Source organism: Syzygium oleosum, unplaced genomic scaffold (assembly GCF_021117445.2).
Source record: "Syzygium oleosum isolate NSW1041296 unplaced genomic scaffold, Sole_v2.1 Sole_v2.04, whole genome shotgun sequence".
NCBI classification, from domain to species: Eukaryota; Viridiplantae; Streptophyta; class Magnoliopsida; order Myrtales; family Myrtaceae; genus Syzygium; species Syzygium oleosum.
The window spans coordinates 7,895,700-7,913,901 of NW_026607488.1; the positions used below are offsets into that span (position 1 = coordinate 7,895,700).

Here is an 18,202-nt window from a genome sequence, read left to right on the forward strand (position 1 = left end):
TTCTCTCAAAGCTAATGAGCTGAACGCTAAACCCTAAGGTTGCCCCTCTCGCCTCCTGGCTTTTATATTGCGGAGGTTCTTTCCCATTTTTACCCCCCTTCTTTACGACGGTATCATCAATGACCCGGGTCCGACCGGTTCTCAATTCCAAACCGGCTCCTCTTCTTCGTGATTTTCTAATTTTTATTACGGAATTCCCCTAAATTTTTAACCAATTTATTTGGTGCTGCAACAAACGCGATAAAACACAAATAGAAAAGGCCAAAAAAATTAAAGAAAAATTAAACACGACTGCAGGCGAGCAGGTTTTTTTTTTTTTTTCAAAGTGTTTCCTTTTTCATTTTCCCGAGAAAAAAAAAACCCGTTTTTTCCAGAGCAAAACGCAAGAAAAATCACCATCAAATTGGGAAAAACCAGAACTCCAGAGCTGAAGAAAACGAGAAAGAAAACCAGGGGAAGAATCGTGGGAAGACGGAGAGAGAGAGAGGCTCAGATTCGCCTTTGAATCAGGCAAAACGGAGGAGGAACCCCGCCATGGCTGCGCGCCGGATCTGGCCGCCCCGCCAAGATACGGTCGGTTCTCGATGCCTGTAATTTTCTGTATCCCCGCATCTCGTCATCGCCTCTCTTTTTCTCTCAGCGCGTTTCAACGCCGAGCGTTTCGTCGACGAAGCGGAAGATCGGCATCGCCATCGGAGAATTGCTGTGCGGGTGTGAGGAGAGTCGGGTCAGATCAGAAAGCAAGCAGCATCGTCGTAGTCGTCGTAGGTACCATGGTTTAGGATTTTTCGTGGCATTTTCCCTATTCTTCTTTTTTTCTTTTTGGGACGGCGGCCGTTTCGGACAGATGAGCACGTCCTCCGCTAAGGACGGACGCACCCATCGTCCTGGATCGGCGAAATCACCGGCTCCGCCGTCGACCGGAGAGGCGGCAACGGCCGCCGCCGGGACACCCGGGAGCCTCTCCGGGAGGCAGAGCCTCATTCTTAAACCGACGAGCGACGGCGGAGACCGACCGAAACCCTAAGCTGGATTTTTATATCTATTTTCTCCTCTGGAGGTGAACCTTGTTGGAGGGCTCTTTTACTCTTTTACCCCTTCCCGGTGGGAGCTGAGCTTCCGTTTTTTTGTTTGATGATAAGGTATTATAGCCCGTCCTACACCGGAGGGCAAAAATGTCAGGAGAGAAATTGGGTAAAAATAAGTGAATTAAGGAATGTCTACCGTTTTTTAGGCTCTGTGAAAAAGGAAATGGAAAAAATTGGAAAGACATAATTTGAGAAAATCACAAGGTATTTAGAGCGCCTTTGTTTCGCGAAAAATGTGGCGTTCCTGAAAAATGTTGAGGATTGAGAAAAGAAAAGAGGAGAAGGTTGTTCTCACGTGAACGATTGATGATGAAACCATTTTCCTTATTATTGAGCTACCGTGCTTAGTCGCTCTTCTTGCTCTTTCTTTCTAATTTTGAAAAATGACATAAAAGATCTATAAATTTTGATTTAATGTGCAGTGTCGTACCTGGACTTTTAATTTATTAGATATGTTTCTTGAAATTTTGATCCAATCTTCCATAAAGAGAGAATTTCATGTCATGTGTCCCAAAAGCTGTCATTGACGGCGTCATCTTTAGGATCTTGTCCATAGTCGAGGCCATCGTCCTCGTTTCCACGTTTTGCTTCTTCTACCTCTGATATGGCTACCACATTTAATCTCCTCTCTCTCTCTCTCCTTCTTCACCAATTCTACTGAACTATTCGAACTCGGCATCTTGACTGGGTTTTGATTTGTAAAAACTAAGGTTCAAATTACATTCGACATAAGATTGGACAAGAAAAAACATCGCCAAGTGGTCGTCCGCTATTTACGGCTGTCCTCACCAGCCCTAATCATCCTTATCGATGAAGAATTGGAATCTCCCGACGACTCGCCTAATAAAATCAACAGGATTGATCTCTTCCGATCGATGGACCGCGTGTCCTCGAGCAAGGTTTGTGGGACATTTAAGGTTCTTTAGGAACTCCTGCATTGCATTAGTTGCCCATGTCTGCTTCGCCAGCCTATCCTTAGCTCGAGGGGCCAACTCGGGAACTAAGTGTAACTCAGCCTCCACTTTCGAGTCACCAAACTTTAGTCTTGTTCGAAAATATTTGATTCCCATATTATCTATATTGGCTAAATATTTTCATTTATGTCGAAGTGGACATCCACATGTTTTACACTTAAAAACGGCCGCATCAACTGAATTTGATTGAATTTTACTTTGATTGGGTTTTAGACAGAGGACTTCATCAAAAAGTTTGCGAAATCAGAAAAAATTCGACTAGTCAATCTAAAAAATAATACAAAAATTTAATCAGAAATAGCAACAAAGTATTGGGATGAATAGTGTAATTTTTTCAAAAATAAAATTGTTGTTTGCACGTTCAGAAATTATCAAGTGGTCGGAGATGAAAAAAAAGTAACGGGAAATTCTACTAACAACACGAGGTCGAATTCGTGGATTCTCGAAACGGATGTAATCAATCTGGAAAGTCTGTTCCAATTCGATCCGAAACAAAGTCGAGTGGAGCGATTCAGTTCGGTCAGGTTCGGTTCGGTTCGATTCGGTTCAGTTCCGCATAATTCCCTCCATCTAAATCGAATGTGGGCGAGGACGAAATAGGCCACTTTCAGGCTCAGTTTCGCCGGTCAAGCCCACGTGACCACGTGACCGATAACTGCACAGTGCAAGTCTGCAACTAAAATCGATAATTCTCTCACTTCTCAAAGAGGACGAAGAAGATGACCATGGCAACTCTCTTGTTGTATATTAACGCAAAAAAATATCGGATTTTACGATTTTTTTTATGCAAAATTATCAAAAAAATAAAATGAGGAATAATAAAGGGTGCTAATAATTTACATGGTTCGATCCGAGTATGAATACCTACATTCACGGAGAGAGCCAGTAGCAAATAATTTTTTAATAATTAGAGAATCAGAGTTACAATCGCTCACACGCTCAGAAGTTTCCCAAATCTATATTAAATCCCAAATCTAGAATGTTTCATAAATAAACAATTCAATTCGAATGTAAAACTCACAGCACAAATCCTACGTGTTTACGTACGTCCGTATGGCTCATTAGGAAAGATTACTAGTGCAACCCTCGAAAAGGAAATAATGGAGACGTCCGCTATACAGTCTCTGAAGAATCCGGTCTTAACTAGTCAAACTTGGTAATTTTTCTCCAAAAAAGCAAAGGCCAATATCACAAAAAACTCCAAACTGATACACTTATGATAAATTTACTCAAAAAATTAATTTTTTTGATCCTCAAAATCCCTAAATTTGTACATCTATGATAGATTTAGCCTCTGTTAGTTTCACCTAAATTTTACCGTCAAATTGCTAAGTTGGATGATACATGACAATTGACGGGTGTACCAGTTTAGGGTTTTACCCCTCCGTTTGTCAAAAGTTTATAAATTTGTGATTTTTCGTGATGTTAATCCATTTTAACGGAGGGTAAATTTGTCACAAGTATATTAGTTTGAAGTTTTTCATGGTCAAAAAATTACTTCAGGTAAATTTACCACGTGTGTACTAGTTTAGAGTTGTTTTTGCTCAAAAAATTAATTCGGGATAAATTTATCGCATATATACTAATTTAGGATTTTGAGGAAAGATTTTTAAATTCAAAATAAGAAGGTGATCCGTTAAGATTCCTTTTCTATATAACGGATTCTGTTTACCGAACCGAATCTTACCCTCCAATCGCATCGAATTTAAAAGAATAAGAAGGGTGATACGTTAAGGTGGTCGGTCGTTACCGAGAATTTGTTAATCAGGTTGGTGTTCGTTCCTATGGAGCGGCGCTCCTCCTCCTCCTCCGTCTCCTGCCTCCGCCGCGTCCGATCCGAGGCCTCCGACCTTCTCCCCTCCATCGACTCCAGGACCGGCGTGTTGCGAGAGATCGTCCGGTCCCTCCGCGAATCCGAGAAGCCCCGCCTCGTCATGGTCTCGCGGGTCTACCGGGACATTCTCCAGCTATGCGACGAGCGCGGTGCGGGTGAGGACGAGTTGGAGTGGAACCGCGAGATCGGGGATGAGATCAGGAGCGAGGCCATGAAGGTGCTGGAGAGAGGCATGGAAGGGCTGAACCAGGCGGAGGTTGGTACTGGGCTGCAGGTGTTTCACAATCTAGGCGAGTTGAAGGCCACCGTGGCGCAGTTGGTGAATAAGTACGAGGGAACGGGAGTGAAGAGTGTTGATGCCACATTCGATGCGAAGGCGAAATCGAACATTGGACGAGGTTTGATTGTTTCGATATTGATTGGAGAGAGCCTGGGGCCTCCACGGGATGCGATCGATGCGCTTTGGAAGGGGACCGAAGAGTGTATGGAGCAGTTGCGCTCGGTCGTGGTCGCGGTTTGGCACTTGCAGCGGGTGTTGTCGCAGACGACGGATCCGTTCACGCACGTATTGCTGCTTGACGACGTTATTCAGGTTTAGTAGTGTGTGTTGGGATTTCGTGGCTCTTGATCAATGTAGTAGTTTGCATTTGGATGCTCCTTGATGTTTTCTCTGTTGTGTTGTGAGACTTTGAAGACCATGCTCTTAAATTAGTCGGCTGAAGCCTTGCATCATCATCGGCCGGCGGGGAGATTTGGCGCGGTGATTCGTCTGTGTCGAACAAGTTATGAAAATGATTTTTTTGCATCACTTGCCATCCTGTTCTGGTGCACGACGTCGGTTGTCTTAGTTTGCTTAAGGAAATGATCTCCTTTTGGCTTTAGAACCTGAGGAAATAATATGCTAGCTCTGTTTCTCAGTCTCTGCAGATCTCATCCCTTTGAACATAATGCCATTTTGATCCTCCTCTTGCTACGCCGGGATTGTCCAATTTTATTTAAACAATTTGGTTCTCCAAATTATAACTTCCGAAACAAAAATCGAAGAAAAAGCACGTTTTGACTTGTGATTTCCTCTGTTTCCTCTCACACTTGGACTGTATGCCCTTGCTGAAGTTACTTTATTTGCTTAGGACGGCGATGCAATGTTATCAGACCGCGTCTGGGAGGCACTTGCTCAGGCCTTTGCAAGGAAAATGGAATCTGCTTTCACCAAAGAGAGTTTTGTTAATGATATTTTTACGACGGGATACCCGAGGATGCTTTCCATGGTCGAGAATCTTCTAGAACAGATTTCACGCGACACCGATGTCGAGGGAGTATTGCCGGCTATCACTCCCGAAGGAAAAGATCAAATGGTTTCAGCAATAGAAATATTCGAGATTCAATACTTGTGTGAATGCTCCAGAGGTCTTAAATATCTTGTCAAACATGAATTCCCCAGAAGTCTTCACTCCAAAGAACATATCTCAAGAATCGTGTCATGCATACAGGAAGAGATTGAAAAAGCTGTCCAGTTGGACCGGCGTTTAACTCTGCTTGTCTGGCATGAAATTGGTATGGCGTTCCGCCTGCTGGCGCCACAAGCTGAGAACCAGGTAATTTACTGGACATTATATGTTGCACTAGGGTAGATTTCTCTGTTCCTGTGAATGATTCTCCAGATTTTAGTTGTTCAGTCCATTTGTTAGGATGAAATATCCCTAGAGCATATATACATATAGGGACCTTAGCTTGCCCTTACGGCAGGAGAATAAATGTTTAGTTGATTGTGGACAAGGGATTTTTTTTTTCTCTTTCAGGCGGCATGTTTAGTAATTTTTTTTTCTTCGCTTGGGTTTTCTTTTCTTTTTTTTGGGGGCAGCGTTGTTATATGCATTGAAGGAAAACCGGAAAGGGGTGCATGTTAGTGGGGAATTTGAGGCTCAACAGCTTCATAAACGATAGACTTCAGCATGTTGGAAGTGGCAACTTAATTGCCTTTTCCCCTCTTTATCAAAACTAGTCAACCCTAAGAGGAGCATTTGGCTTGGAGGAGGGAGGTTTTGGCTATCACTGTGATCATGTTACCTGGTTTCTCAGCGAATCAATTTCTAAACAGATGCATGCATTCAGAGATGTTGCTCATTTTTGTACAGACAAGAAAAAAAAATTTGTTCTATTATCCCTTTTGGATGATGTGGTTAGTAATAGCATGGATAGAGGTGAATAGAAGAACTTCCGTAGTATGGAGAATGCCTTACAGGCTTATATAGAATTGAAGCTGGATGGTTTGTCTATTGAAACCGTGCTTCAGTTTAAGTTTCTGTAAATGATCAAGTCTTTTGACCACCATAGATTGAATAATCGTGTTGGAAATGGGATATAGGTTCTTTTGTGATTTGTAAGGGTACTTCTCTGAAAAAGTGGTCCTCTTACAATTTGCGAGAACAAAATATTGCTTTATGCAAAGTGGTCTATCTCCACGCCAAAGTCAGTCAGGAATTTCACATATTGGCCATTCTCATGTGAAGTCTCGTGAGTTTGAAGAGCACAGTGCCCGTTGCGCTAATAATCTTAAACAATATTTGCCTTGGAATATCAACTTCACTACATGTATCCAGCCAGATACTGCACGCTTCATAATTAGTAAAAGTTCCAGAAGCCATCTGTTTGATAATGCTTGCTCCAAGATTCTTCCGAGTGGTTTATAGATCGAATTCCAGTTGACAATATGGACTTAAGAACGACAGTTTGGTACCCTAAATGTGCCTGCTTATTCCACTATTAAACATACCTTGTATGATCTGACGGAGTAGCCATCTCAATCTCGTAGTTGAAACAAGAGTCAATCACTTGAAATGTTTAGGATCTTTATCTATATGCTAGATGCATAGATAAAGATCTGTTTTTCGTAATGAATTACATAGGTCAATTGAGGTGTTTTTTAAGACGGTAGGTGAATATGTATTATTGGGACATCTGTGTTTGTGTGATTCTAGTAGTAAGTTTCGTGGTTGATTCTTTTTTTAGGATGCAGGGAGAACACACGATCCTAATTGTGATGGCTACAGAAAAAAAAATATATTCTGGTAAATACAAGAGAGACAATCGAATTTCACGTAGCCTTACCCTTATAATGTTAGTGACAGTTTCCATGATTTGAATTTGTGACATCTGGGTTAAAATGAAGTCACCTTATGATTCTTGTATATCATAATTCTGAATGGCGGAGGGCAACTTTTGTAATGCAGATATCTACTGGTCCTGACGCACTTCAAGTGACGGGTCCTGCTACAGCAGCCCAGCTGAAGAACTTCGCCATATGTCAGTATTTGCAAGAAATTCACACCCGCATATCATCTATGATCCGGGAATTCCCGCCTGTTGCTGCCGATGAGCTTTCCCCTGCAATGGGTGCAATATATAAGGTCGCAGGTGATGCAGTGACACCCTTATTTCAAGCGATGCTGGATCGACTGGAGTCTTGCATACTGCTAATTCATGACCAGAACTTTGGCGTGCTTGCGATGGATGCTGCTATGGACAATTATGCATCATCACCCTACATGGAGGAGTTGCAGAAGTGCATTCTTCACTTCCGTACTGAGTTTCTAGTCAGGATGATGCCTCCGGCTAACGCAACAACTGGAGGGACAGAAATGATATGCACTCGGCTCGTTAGAAACATGGCTTCCCGAGTTTTGATCTTCTTCGTCAGGCATGCTGCTCTCGTGAGGCCTCTATCAGAATCAGGGAGGCTGAGATTGGCTAGAGACACGGCCGAGCTGGAGCTGTCGGTAAGCCGGAACTTGCTCAAGGCGGAACAGCTAGGCGAACCGTACCGAGCCCTTCGAGCATTTAGGCCCCTCGTATCCTTGGAAACATCTCAGCTGGGAGGAGCATCTCCTCTTCTTCAGGATATGCCGGTCAGTGTACTTCACCATCTCTACACCCGCGGTCCAGACGACCTGCAGTCCCCGATGCAAAGGAACGAGCTCACGCCGTTGCAGTACTCTCTGTGGATGGATTCACAAGGAGAGGATCAGATCTGGGAAGGCGTGAAAGCAACTTTGGATGATTATGCCGCGAAAGTAAGGGCAAGAGGGGACAAGGAGTTCAGTCCTGTGTATCCCCTCATGCTTCAAGCGGGGTCATCTTTGACCGAGAATGCCTCTGCGGTTCGGTAACCCTGAAAGCGAGCATATAACTAACGACAGTTACTTACATTAGGAGCATACCCCGTTCTCTTCTTTTTTTTCTGAACGATGATGCGTTTGAGATATAGTTGGAGAAGGCTTGTAAATAGTGCTAGTCCTAGGGTCAGCAATCGATGCAAATGCACATGAAGTTCATGACATTCTTTGGTTAAATTGTCCATAGCTCAGGATGAAACATATGTCAAATTCGACCCGGTATAACGTGCGCTGCCGAGCCAACATCTTTCTACAGTGTTGCAGCCATGGCTTCACAAGCAATCCGATCCACCTGCGCCCTAAACTGACAGGATTTTGCGACACTAAATAAATTAGCTTATATCGAGAAAATCACACGACTTTTAATGTATTGATTATTTTTCTTGCTACTTTCAAAGATATATTATTTAATATGACTATATTCACCGTGAGAGATATATCGAAAACCAATCTTGGAAAAAAAAAAGGGGGGGTAAATTTCCGGAGAACAGAGCAATCTGCAGGCAAGATTGAAAAGAGAAAGAAACAATTTTTTTTTTAAAAAAAATTACAGAAGTAAGAAAACTCTGCCAGAAGAGCCAAATCTTCAACCAAACAGAAAGAAAAGTAAAAGATAAGAGGCAAATTTAGCAAGAAATTCGTGAAGGACAGAGAGAGAGGGGCTCAGATTCGACAATGATCAGGCAAAATGATGAAGAAGGAACCCCGCCATGGCTGCGTGCCGGCTCTGGCCGCCCCGCCAAGATACGGCCGGTTCTCAGCGCCTGCCTTCTCTCACCCCGCATTTCGTCACGGCCTCTCTTAACTCCTTTCCCTAGTTTTCTTCTGCAAAACCCAGAATAATCTTCTGCGGAGATCGTAGGTTACAGTTGGGGGGGTTGGTGTTGGTTGTGGTGGCGGTGATGGTGAGCATGAGAAAATGGAGAAGCCGATCCGGTCGGGTCGGATCGAGAAGCAGCTGCTATGGGCATGGTCGTAGTTTCAGTTCATTTTCCCTTTGTTTCGCAGAGCGGCTGTTTCGGACGACGGGATGGAACCGTGCGCTAATAAGAGGCACGCTCGCCCGCCGCCGCGGGCCGGCGAAATCATCGGCCCCGCCGTCGACCGGAGAGGCGGCAACCGCCGCGGGGACACCCCAGGGGAGCCTCTCCGGGAGGCAGAGCCTCAGTTCTCTCAAAGCAAATGAGTTGAATGCCAAACCCTAAGGTTGCTCCTCTCGCCTCCCTCTTGGCGTTTTATAGCGCGGAGGTTCTTTCCCCCGTTTTACGCCCTTTCCGACAAGGGATAATGACACAAACAAGCAGTCTTTGAACTTTGGCTTAATATATAATTTAATTTATAAATTTTTAATTTATTCAATATAGTCCCTAAATTTTAATCCATGTTCATTGTGATCCCTGAACTTTCAATTTGTTCAATTTGATCCCTGAACTTTTAGTAAATGTTCAATTTAGTCCATGAACTATATGAAAATTTACAATATAGTCCTTGAACTTGAATTAATGAAAGAACTACATTAAACATTTTTATAAAGTTCAGGGACTATATTGAACATGTATCAAAAGTTCATAGACCACATTGAACAAATTGAAAGTTCAGGGACCATATTGAACATTGAGTTAAAGTTCAGGACTACGTTGAACAAATTAAAAGTTCAGGGTCCAAATTACACATTGAGTCAAAATTCAGGGACTGTTTGTGTCATTTTCCCTTCCGATAATGGTACTACCAATAACCCGGGTCCAACCGGTTCTCAATTCCAAACCGGTTCCTATCTCTTCTTCTTTTTTATCTCGTGATTTTCTTATTTTATTAGGCAATTTCTCTTAGTTTTTCAACCAATTTATTTGTTGTTGCAACAAACACGATGAAACACAAAAAAAAAAGGAAAATAAATAAATGAACACACGAATTATGACCAAAAACAGAAATGAACACATGAACAGTGAACACCACGGCAGCTGAGCAAGGGTTGAAAAATGTTTCTATTTTTACATTTATGAAGATGTTTTTTCAGACCAAAACGCAAGAAAACTAATCATCAAATAGGAAACCCGGAACTCAAAACTAAAGAAAAACAGGGGGAGAATCGTGGGAAGACACAGAGAGAGAGGCTCGGATTCGCCTTTGAATCAGGCAAATGGAGGAGGAACCCCGCCATGGCTGCGCGCCGGATCTGGCCGCCACGCCAAGATACGGTCGGTTCTCGATGCCTGTTTTACTTTCGTAACCCGCATCTCGTCATCGCCTCTGTTTCTCTCAGCGCGTTTCAACGCTGGAAGTTCCGTCCACGAAGTGGAAGATCGGAGTCGACATCGGTGAATCCCTGTGCGGGTGTGAAGACGAGGAGAGTCTGGGTATGGTCAGATCAGAAAGCAAGCAGCATCGTCGTCGTCGCCGACGGCGGTACAAGGTTGAGGACTTTTCGTGGCATTTTCCCTTTTGTTCTTTTTTTTTCTTTTCCTTTCGGAAGAGCGGCTGTTTCGGACGGATAGACGAGCACGTCCACCGTCGTGGATCGGCGAAATCACCGGCTCCGCCGTCCACCGGAGAGTCGGCAACGGCCGCCGGGACACCCAGGGAAGCCTCTCCGGGAGGCAGAGCCTCATTCTTAAACTAATGAGTGATGGCGGAGACGGAAACCCTAGCCTGGGTTTTATATCGCTGGCAGCGTGCCCCACTGGAGGGCTCTTTTACTCTTTTACCCTTCTTCGGATGGTAGGACTAGGTGAGCCCCGCCCTACACTGGGGGGCAAAAATGGACAGGAGAAAAATTGGGTGAAATAAGCGAATGAAAGAAAATCCATTTTTTTTCTTTTTAGGCTTTGAGAAAAGGAAAAGCAAAAGCAAAACTTGGAAAGACATAATTTTGAGAAAATCACATGGTATTAAATAACCCATTTGGGGTCAATATCGTATAAGCTTTTACATAATGAAGCATGTTGAGGATGGTGAAAAGAAAAAGAGGATGACTATGTTTCCTCGTAAAAGATAAGATGAAACCGTTTTCCTTGTTATTAAGCTACCGTAATTAGTAATGTGGTCCCTAATGCAATGTCGTCATTTAACTTTTACTTTGTTTAATGTGCTTCCTGAAATTTGGTCCGATATTCCATCTGATCTAGGCTAGGGAAGATATTACATATTAAGCTAAATTTCACAACTACACAAATTAAAAGTTTAGAGATAATACTCGTTACACTAAAGTTCATGGACCTTTTTGTAGTATTGTATATTCTAATTTCGATTTTCATCCTTGGAACTGATCAATAGAGATGAAGTCAGGCCCCGCTCAAGCCCCAAAGAGCAAATGGGCGGTATTGGACAATAGTCCTACGTTAAAGATCCCACCTACCCGATTGTAGTGCGGTACATTGCAAGCCATGACCTGGCTGGGACCACAGACGAGACCCAACTTTCAGGCTCCAACGTAACACAAAAAGCATTAGCTGCAGAACCGATACTCGAGACCGGGCCTTACTTGGGTAATGAGGGTACGCTGGCCGGTTCGCATGGATTGCGAATGGGATGTGATGGGAAAGACTGCATTTTTCATTTGTGAGCACCGTGATGAATAAACCCCATCAAGAACAGAAATCGAGCGGCCGAATGGCAGCGAGGGACGAAATATTTTGGTTTAGACGATCCGATGCACAAGACACGATTGAATTCCAGGCATTATGCTATGGAGGTCCTCGACGGCATGTTTGATTATACGACACCCTTCTTTTTCAACCAGAAATGACACAAATGTGCAAAGATTGGACAAATTTTGCTGTTTTCGCACAGATTAAGGTATTTTCGGGCTAACGAGGTCGCATTCGAAGCTGGAGCTTCCTTCCCCATCAATGGCTTTCTTCACCGAGCCCAGTGAACACAGAACAAACAATGAAGCAAACGCCTGAAGAACTGAACGAAAAAGCGTGATTTTTTGAGAACGAAAAAGCGAAAGTGTGTAAGGATTTTGTGCATTAGGCTCAGATCAAGTTTGGACTCGGGTCGAATGCCGCAAAAAAGGGACGAGTGAGAGCGAGCGCACAGAGCCCCCGACCGTGGCTGCGAACGCCGGTTGCCGGCGAAAACTCGCCCGGCCTTCCGGGTCGCCGCGCCACGAGGAATGCGGGTCTGCTCGTCGCTCGCCCGCTCGCTCGGCCCTCGAGAGATGCGGCGACGACCCGATCTTTCCCTCCTGCGCACACACGCTCTCCTCCGAACATGAGCGAACGGGATCTGATCATCACAGCCTTAGAGAGACAACACTGTTGGTTCCGGTCGGCGTACGGCCGCTCGTGCGGGCGCGGGGGGGGGCGATTTTCGTGAGAAACAAAAGAAACAGGAAAAGAAAGAGACAGATGTGTACATGTTCCATCACACACGCACACACGCACACAGCACAGAGCTCGGAGATGGAGAGAGAGAGAGAGAGAGAGTACAAGTCCAGCCAAGAAGATCCCAGCATGGACTTGAATACAGAGAGAGAGAGAGAGAGAGAGAGAGAGAGAGAGAGATGGAGGGGTTGGTTCGGGTTGAGGGTCGGCGTGAAATCACAGGCTGCTGCTTCTTCTTCTTCTTCCTCCTCCTCCTCGAGCCTCATTCAAGCTTTTCTGAGCGTGTGTGCAGAAACCCTAGTCCTAACCCCCTTCCTTCCTCTCTCTCGGTTCTTGTTCACGGGCCTGCCAATTTATGGCGGAGATCTTTTCCTGCGCTTTCCCAACCATGCCCTTCGTCCTTGTACGACCCTCGAGGAGGATCAATGGCGTTTTTGGGTCAGTTTCGAGGGTTGCCCGGGTTAAAGATTTTTCGCCATTTGGTTTTTAATTAGAGAATAGAAAGCTTAGAAGAGTCACATTTAGAGCGACGATCCACGCAGTAAGGCTATGTCTGGTGGACCGACCGAATATAACTTCAGATAGGATAATTCTTATTCTATTAGGTGTTTGGCATAACACTGGATTCTCATATGTTCAGATTTAAGCCGGATAAAAAAATCTCACCTGGGGAACGTGATAAAGCTGGAAAAAATATTTAATATGAAAAAAATGAGGAAAAAAACAACATAGAAAAGGAGAAAAATCCTATGGACTTAGCCTCTCTGTTCACCACTCAACGTCGTCCAAGCCAAGTTTGCAACTCTCAATCATCTCTGTGCCAGCCATCCAAAGCATTGATTTCCTCTAACAAGTTCTAGATTGTTTTTTCCCGGCAGAAGGTCACATTCTGTCTGTGAAAATTTTCAACGCCCGTCATCAAGAGTTTCAGCGAACACTACTCTTGTTCTCGATCATGCTATGCTTTTGCTTTGATTTGAAGGAAAGGATGGCGGCAATGGGTTAAATTGATGGGCTCACTAAAGAGGGTTCGTCTCCACGACCCATTTAATTTAATGACAATGGGTCATCGAAACTGGAATCTGATTATGTTTGCTGGGACTTTGTGGGTCTACATATCGTCCCTGTTTAGTACCTTGTTCTGCGTTGTCAGCAAGTATTGAGGGAACAAAGATGTGAGTTTTATATTTGTCCTTTGATTTTCAATTTTGGGTGATAGTCTTTCGTTTAACTCTGTTTCAGAGAAGAATCTCTGGGAGGAAACAAAGGATTTGAGTTCAGAGACAGAGGGCTCAAGTATTGATTTCAGACCAACAAAGATGGAAGGTTGAGCAATCAAAATGAGAAAACAGAGAAATGCTGCGGCAAACACCAGACGTGGAATCGTTAACCTCCTGCCATTGCTGGAGGACGAAGATGACGATGGTATCTGGTGTCTCATCTTCCTTCACCACCGACTAAAATTTTGGGTGATAGTCGTCCAAGTTGTCTATCCGAAACTCAAAAGACTACATCAGGTCAGAACATTTGAAAAGATTGGAAACACGATTTGACCTGATGTACTACAACCCCTGATTTTCCTCAAGCAAATGTTCACAATTGTAGAGCCCAGTTCGACAAGCTGAGATTGGAACTGGACATATGCAGCGAATCAAATCGGAACGATGAATGGTTCGAGCTTAAAACCACATGATAGGTTGGGGTGGCAACTGAATCGCCATCTTCCATAGCCAAACACATGAACAATACAGAGGGCGTTTATCCCCCCTTAGCACAGCAAAAGGCGAAAGCCTCTCCGTTCAAGCAGATATTTTGACAATTTCGACACAAGTCATTCCAGGGTATGACTAAAAAAGGCATATTTCAGCTACTGAATAACTTTTCCAAAACTCAGCCTATTTCACACGACACAGCCAAAAAACAACTTGATATGCAAAGTGCCGATGTCGAAAGAGCAAGCCACACACCAATCATATGAAAAAAAAAAGTTTAACGAAGAGGCCTTGTGAAGAAGAAGAAGAAGAAGACTAACTTCAGATTCCTCGACTCGATACATCAACAAAGCTTCGTCAACTGTGATTGGAATCCAAAGAAACTCAAATCTGTTGTTGGAATCTATAACCCCCTCCCAAATAGAACTCTAGATTCCCTCCTGAACTGATTTTCATAAACTACGCACGCCATAATCATTTTACCACTACTTGATAAGAGTTGTATTTACCAAAAGAAAACAAACTCTTGACATGGTTTCTTTCTTGCTTTTCAACTGCAATTAGATTGAATTATACAGTCCTCTACCTTCTATGCCAGGTCAAGGCCTTTGAATGCACTAACAAGAAATGACCCTACTCTAGTGACAATGTGTGATGAAATATCAGTAGTCTCAGATCAGGAATAAGTTATCCTACAGAATATGTTCTCCCAAATCAACGGGGCAATCGTAATGCTACCTTTTGCTTATCTAACGCGTTTCAGTATGCTGAAATCTCTTTCATCCAGGACGAAAGTAATAAATGCTGAACATCAGAGTAGATAAAAATGACCATTAGTTTGTAAAAGCCAGTAGCCCACCTTGCCAGGAGAGAATGTAACAGAGGAAGCCGGTAGTAGCAGCAAGTTTGCAACACAAGCCAATAATTTGGCGCACAAGATCTGCCTCCTGCACTGCTATGACATCCAAAGCTCTAGGTCACAGTCGGTAAAATTTCATAATATCCAAGGCAGGGGAAATTTCTTTAAGCAGCGTAGGTTGTCTGCTCAGAATAATAAGTTAGCATATCATGAGTGCATGATGATTCGACACCACTTCCAGGACAAATTAGACATTAATAACAGAAAAGACAAGCAGATATGCTGAGAAATGTATGATTCCCACATAAAGAAAAAAACCTGCTCAAAATAAAGACCTGGCTTTAACTGAAAATCCATACCAATGTTTAAAAGGCATATGGATAACATAGTGGAAGAAGCCTCGACATGAAGACAGACCGAGAAACTGAACAGTCAACACTATGAAGCCTCTAGTCGCATAGGAGTGATCCAGATGGAAAAAAAGAAAAAAGAACTTCACAGGCTACATACAAAACAAGCTTTTGTGTTCTTAGGTATAAGACAGGAGAGGGAGAAGACAGGAATTGAACCAAGACCTCCGGGAACTTGGTAAGGGCAAACCACCCCACAGTCAAGCCCATGTCCTAACCCAGCATAAATACTGCTTAAAGTAACAGATGAAGGCAAATTGGGGGGCATGCAAGGTATAGTCAGATGGTTGTGTTCGTTAACTTGTCCATGACCCGAAACTAGTTGACACAAAAGGATGGATGCGCATGAGGTGAGTGGGCGTTGTGTGCTGTGCACGTGTGCACGTGTTCTGCGCGCGAGTACGCACCCTCAGATTCTGTGCACTATTAGGTTCATCCTTCAGATATGTCCTCCTAAATCTGATAAGCTCTAAAACACAATGAAGCCTAGTCATTTTGTCTGCAATGCTTCAATGTGAAGCAAAATGAGAAGCATGAATGCCGTTTCCTAGGTGAGCATGTCCATTCTCCTATCTCAACTGCTTGCTAACATTCTCAAGGACCTCAAACTATGTACCACATCACTCTTGGAGAGTGAACAGAAATATAATTGACTGTACTGCGCAAAAAAAAAGAATGATGTGAAGAGGGAACACACAATCTGGCAGACAAATTTATATTTTAAATTTTTATTTCGAATACTTTTTTTTCCTCATCTTAGTAACCATTCTGTCCATTCTCAACACCAAGACCATACAAAACCCCAGCATACTTCTCGGGAGAGCCACTAAAGAAATTCTCCTTCAGTTTCATGAAAGTACAGCAAGTGAGCAAACTATCAGAACCTGCTTGATGACATACACCAACCCGTTCCACTTCCAACAACTCAGCAACCTTATTCAAACCCCCATGAAGGCTATTGCAAAACTTCATCAGATGCTTGATATCGTAGAGCACGGGGAAGTACATCTTAATCAGATCAAAGAACCCGGACTGTGTACTCGGCAGACTCTGGCAGGTCAACACCTTAAGCAAGTATCCGAAGTCATACCCGCTGTGGAATGTGACCCAGTGAACACAATCATTCAACACTATTCCAGACGACATCAATAGCTCGCTGAAGCGGTTAGCATCGACGCCCGCCTCGTTGTTCTTCTTGAAGTTGATCCCACTTTGAGACAACAAGTCAATCGAGTCATGAGCATAAACATCCTCATTTAAATTAAACTCGCGGAAATTGAATTGCCACACGTAGTATTTATCGGTTCCGCAGGTCGGGAGATTCCCCTTCTCATCTGCGAAGGTGAGGCCCAACTGAATTAGCTGCAAAAGATCAACATTGGCCTTAAGGGTCTGGTAATTATACTCGGAGCTGCTCTTGAAATTCCCCACCGGGCGAAGAACCATCCCGGGGAACTCGGTGTCCATAGCAATGTAGGGATAATCATCTACGATCTCGCGAATCAACGAAAACTCGTCTTCCAGATTGTAATCCCAGACATCCCTAATCAGAACCGAATCGCTTTTCGACAAAACGGACATCCTGGAATTTTCCGGTCCTCCCAAATTTGCCCCAATACGCCAAACACGATCCCGAACGAACAAAACAACAGCAACAACCCAGAAATCTGCGTCACAACAAAACACGATCCCAAATCAAAAGGACCTACACCTACCACCCCACATCGTCAAATAGCAGCAGAATCGCGCATACCCATCTCAAGGCAAGAACTTAGCAATGACCCGACAAAAGAAAAAACACGATGGGACAAGATCTTTACCGAAGGATATTCGAGCTGAGGAACGTTCGTGGGCTTACGAGGAATCCCAGAAAAGGGTCACGACCGACGAGCTTGGAAATGGGATCTGGGCGTTTTCCGTCGGGAAACGATTCTTGAACTTTTCAGGGGAAAATCTTTCTGGGTATTGTCGTTCGACAGGCTATAAAGATTGGGTTTTTTTTTGTTCTTGTTTATTGTTGGTTTTTCTTTTTCTGGAATGTGGAGAGGAGTGAGGATGGAGCAGTTGCAGAGGAAGGGGCTAGAGGCACTTGCAGAGAGCGAGGGCAGCCTTCCTCTCCCTGTGCTCACATCGCGAGGACATGTGATTGGTATTACGTTGTAGATTGGAAGAGATAAGTCGGTGGTCGTCGAGTGAGATCTCTTTGTATACCACACCTTGTCTATCTCTCTCCCTCTCAAATTTTTCTGTATTTTAATTTTTTAAAAGTTTTGATGTGGCGCATGGTTTTTCATAATTAAATGTCATTTCAATGTTAGAGGCAATTGCAAGATATCTTTCCTTAAACGGTTACTGCCACGAAAAATCCTAAATTGGTACACTTGTGACAAATTTACCGCAAATTATTTTTTTACCACAAAAAATCCCAAACTGGTACATCTATGACAATTTTACCCCGAACTATTTTTTTGACCACCAAAAATCCCAAACCGGTACACCTGCGACAATTTTACCCCGATCTAATTTTTTAATATTGTTTTTTTATTTTTTCGAAATTTTTTTTTATTTTTTCTTTTCTTTTCTTTTTCCTTTCCTTTTCTTTTTTTTTCCCTTCGTCTTCTTCATCTTCAACCTTTGGCCGGTCGCCAGTCCGGCGACCAGCTAAAGACAGGGGCCGACGAGGTCGGCCCCGCTGGCCACTAGCGAGGCCGACCTCGCCGGCAAATGGCGAGGTTGGCCTTGCCCACCCCTGGCGAGGTTTGACCTCGCCAATTGCCAGCAAGGGGTCGTCCTCGCCGTTGCTGGCGAGGCTCGGCCCCGTCGGC

At 43.7% G+C, this 18,202-nt stretch overlaps 2 protein-coding genes across 3 annotated transcripts; one reads left to right on the forward strand and one right to left on the reverse strand.

The window, feature by feature from the left end:
- The first annotated feature begins 3,800 nt into the window (after positions 1-3,800).
- LOC115685335 (conserved oligomeric Golgi complex subunit 5-like) lies at positions 3,801-8,181 on the forward strand. Its single transcript, XM_030610389.2, has 3 exons — positions 3,801-4,488; positions 5,027-5,491; positions 7,127-8,181. The coding sequence occupies exons 1-3, from the start codon at positions 3,847-3,849 to the stop codon at positions 8,060-8,062; spliced, it is 2,043 nt and encodes a 680-aa protein (XP_030466249.1). The 5' UTR covers positions 3,801-3,846; the 3' UTR covers positions 8,063-8,181.
- Positions 8,182-16,078: 7,897 nt separating this feature from the next.
- LOC115685308 (probable CCR4-associated factor 1 homolog 7) lies at positions 16,079-17,551 on the reverse strand. 2 transcript variants are annotated; one of them, XM_030610347.2, is made up of 2 exons: positions 17,198-17,551; positions 16,079-17,044 (listed from the first exon to the last, which is right to left on the reverse strand). In XM_030610347.2, exon 2 carries the CDS (start codon positions 16,956-16,958, stop codon positions 16,134-16,136), a length of 825 nt encoding a protein of 274 aa, XP_030466207.1. In that variant the 5' UTR covers positions 16,959-17,044; positions 17,198-17,551; the 3' UTR covers positions 16,079-16,133. The 2 variants fall into 2 exon arrangements, with proteins under 2 accessions (XP_030466207.1, XP_056166942.1); XM_056310967.1 differs by having other exon boundaries at positions 16,079-17,082.
- Between the last annotated feature and the right edge of the window lie 651 nt (positions 17,552-18,202).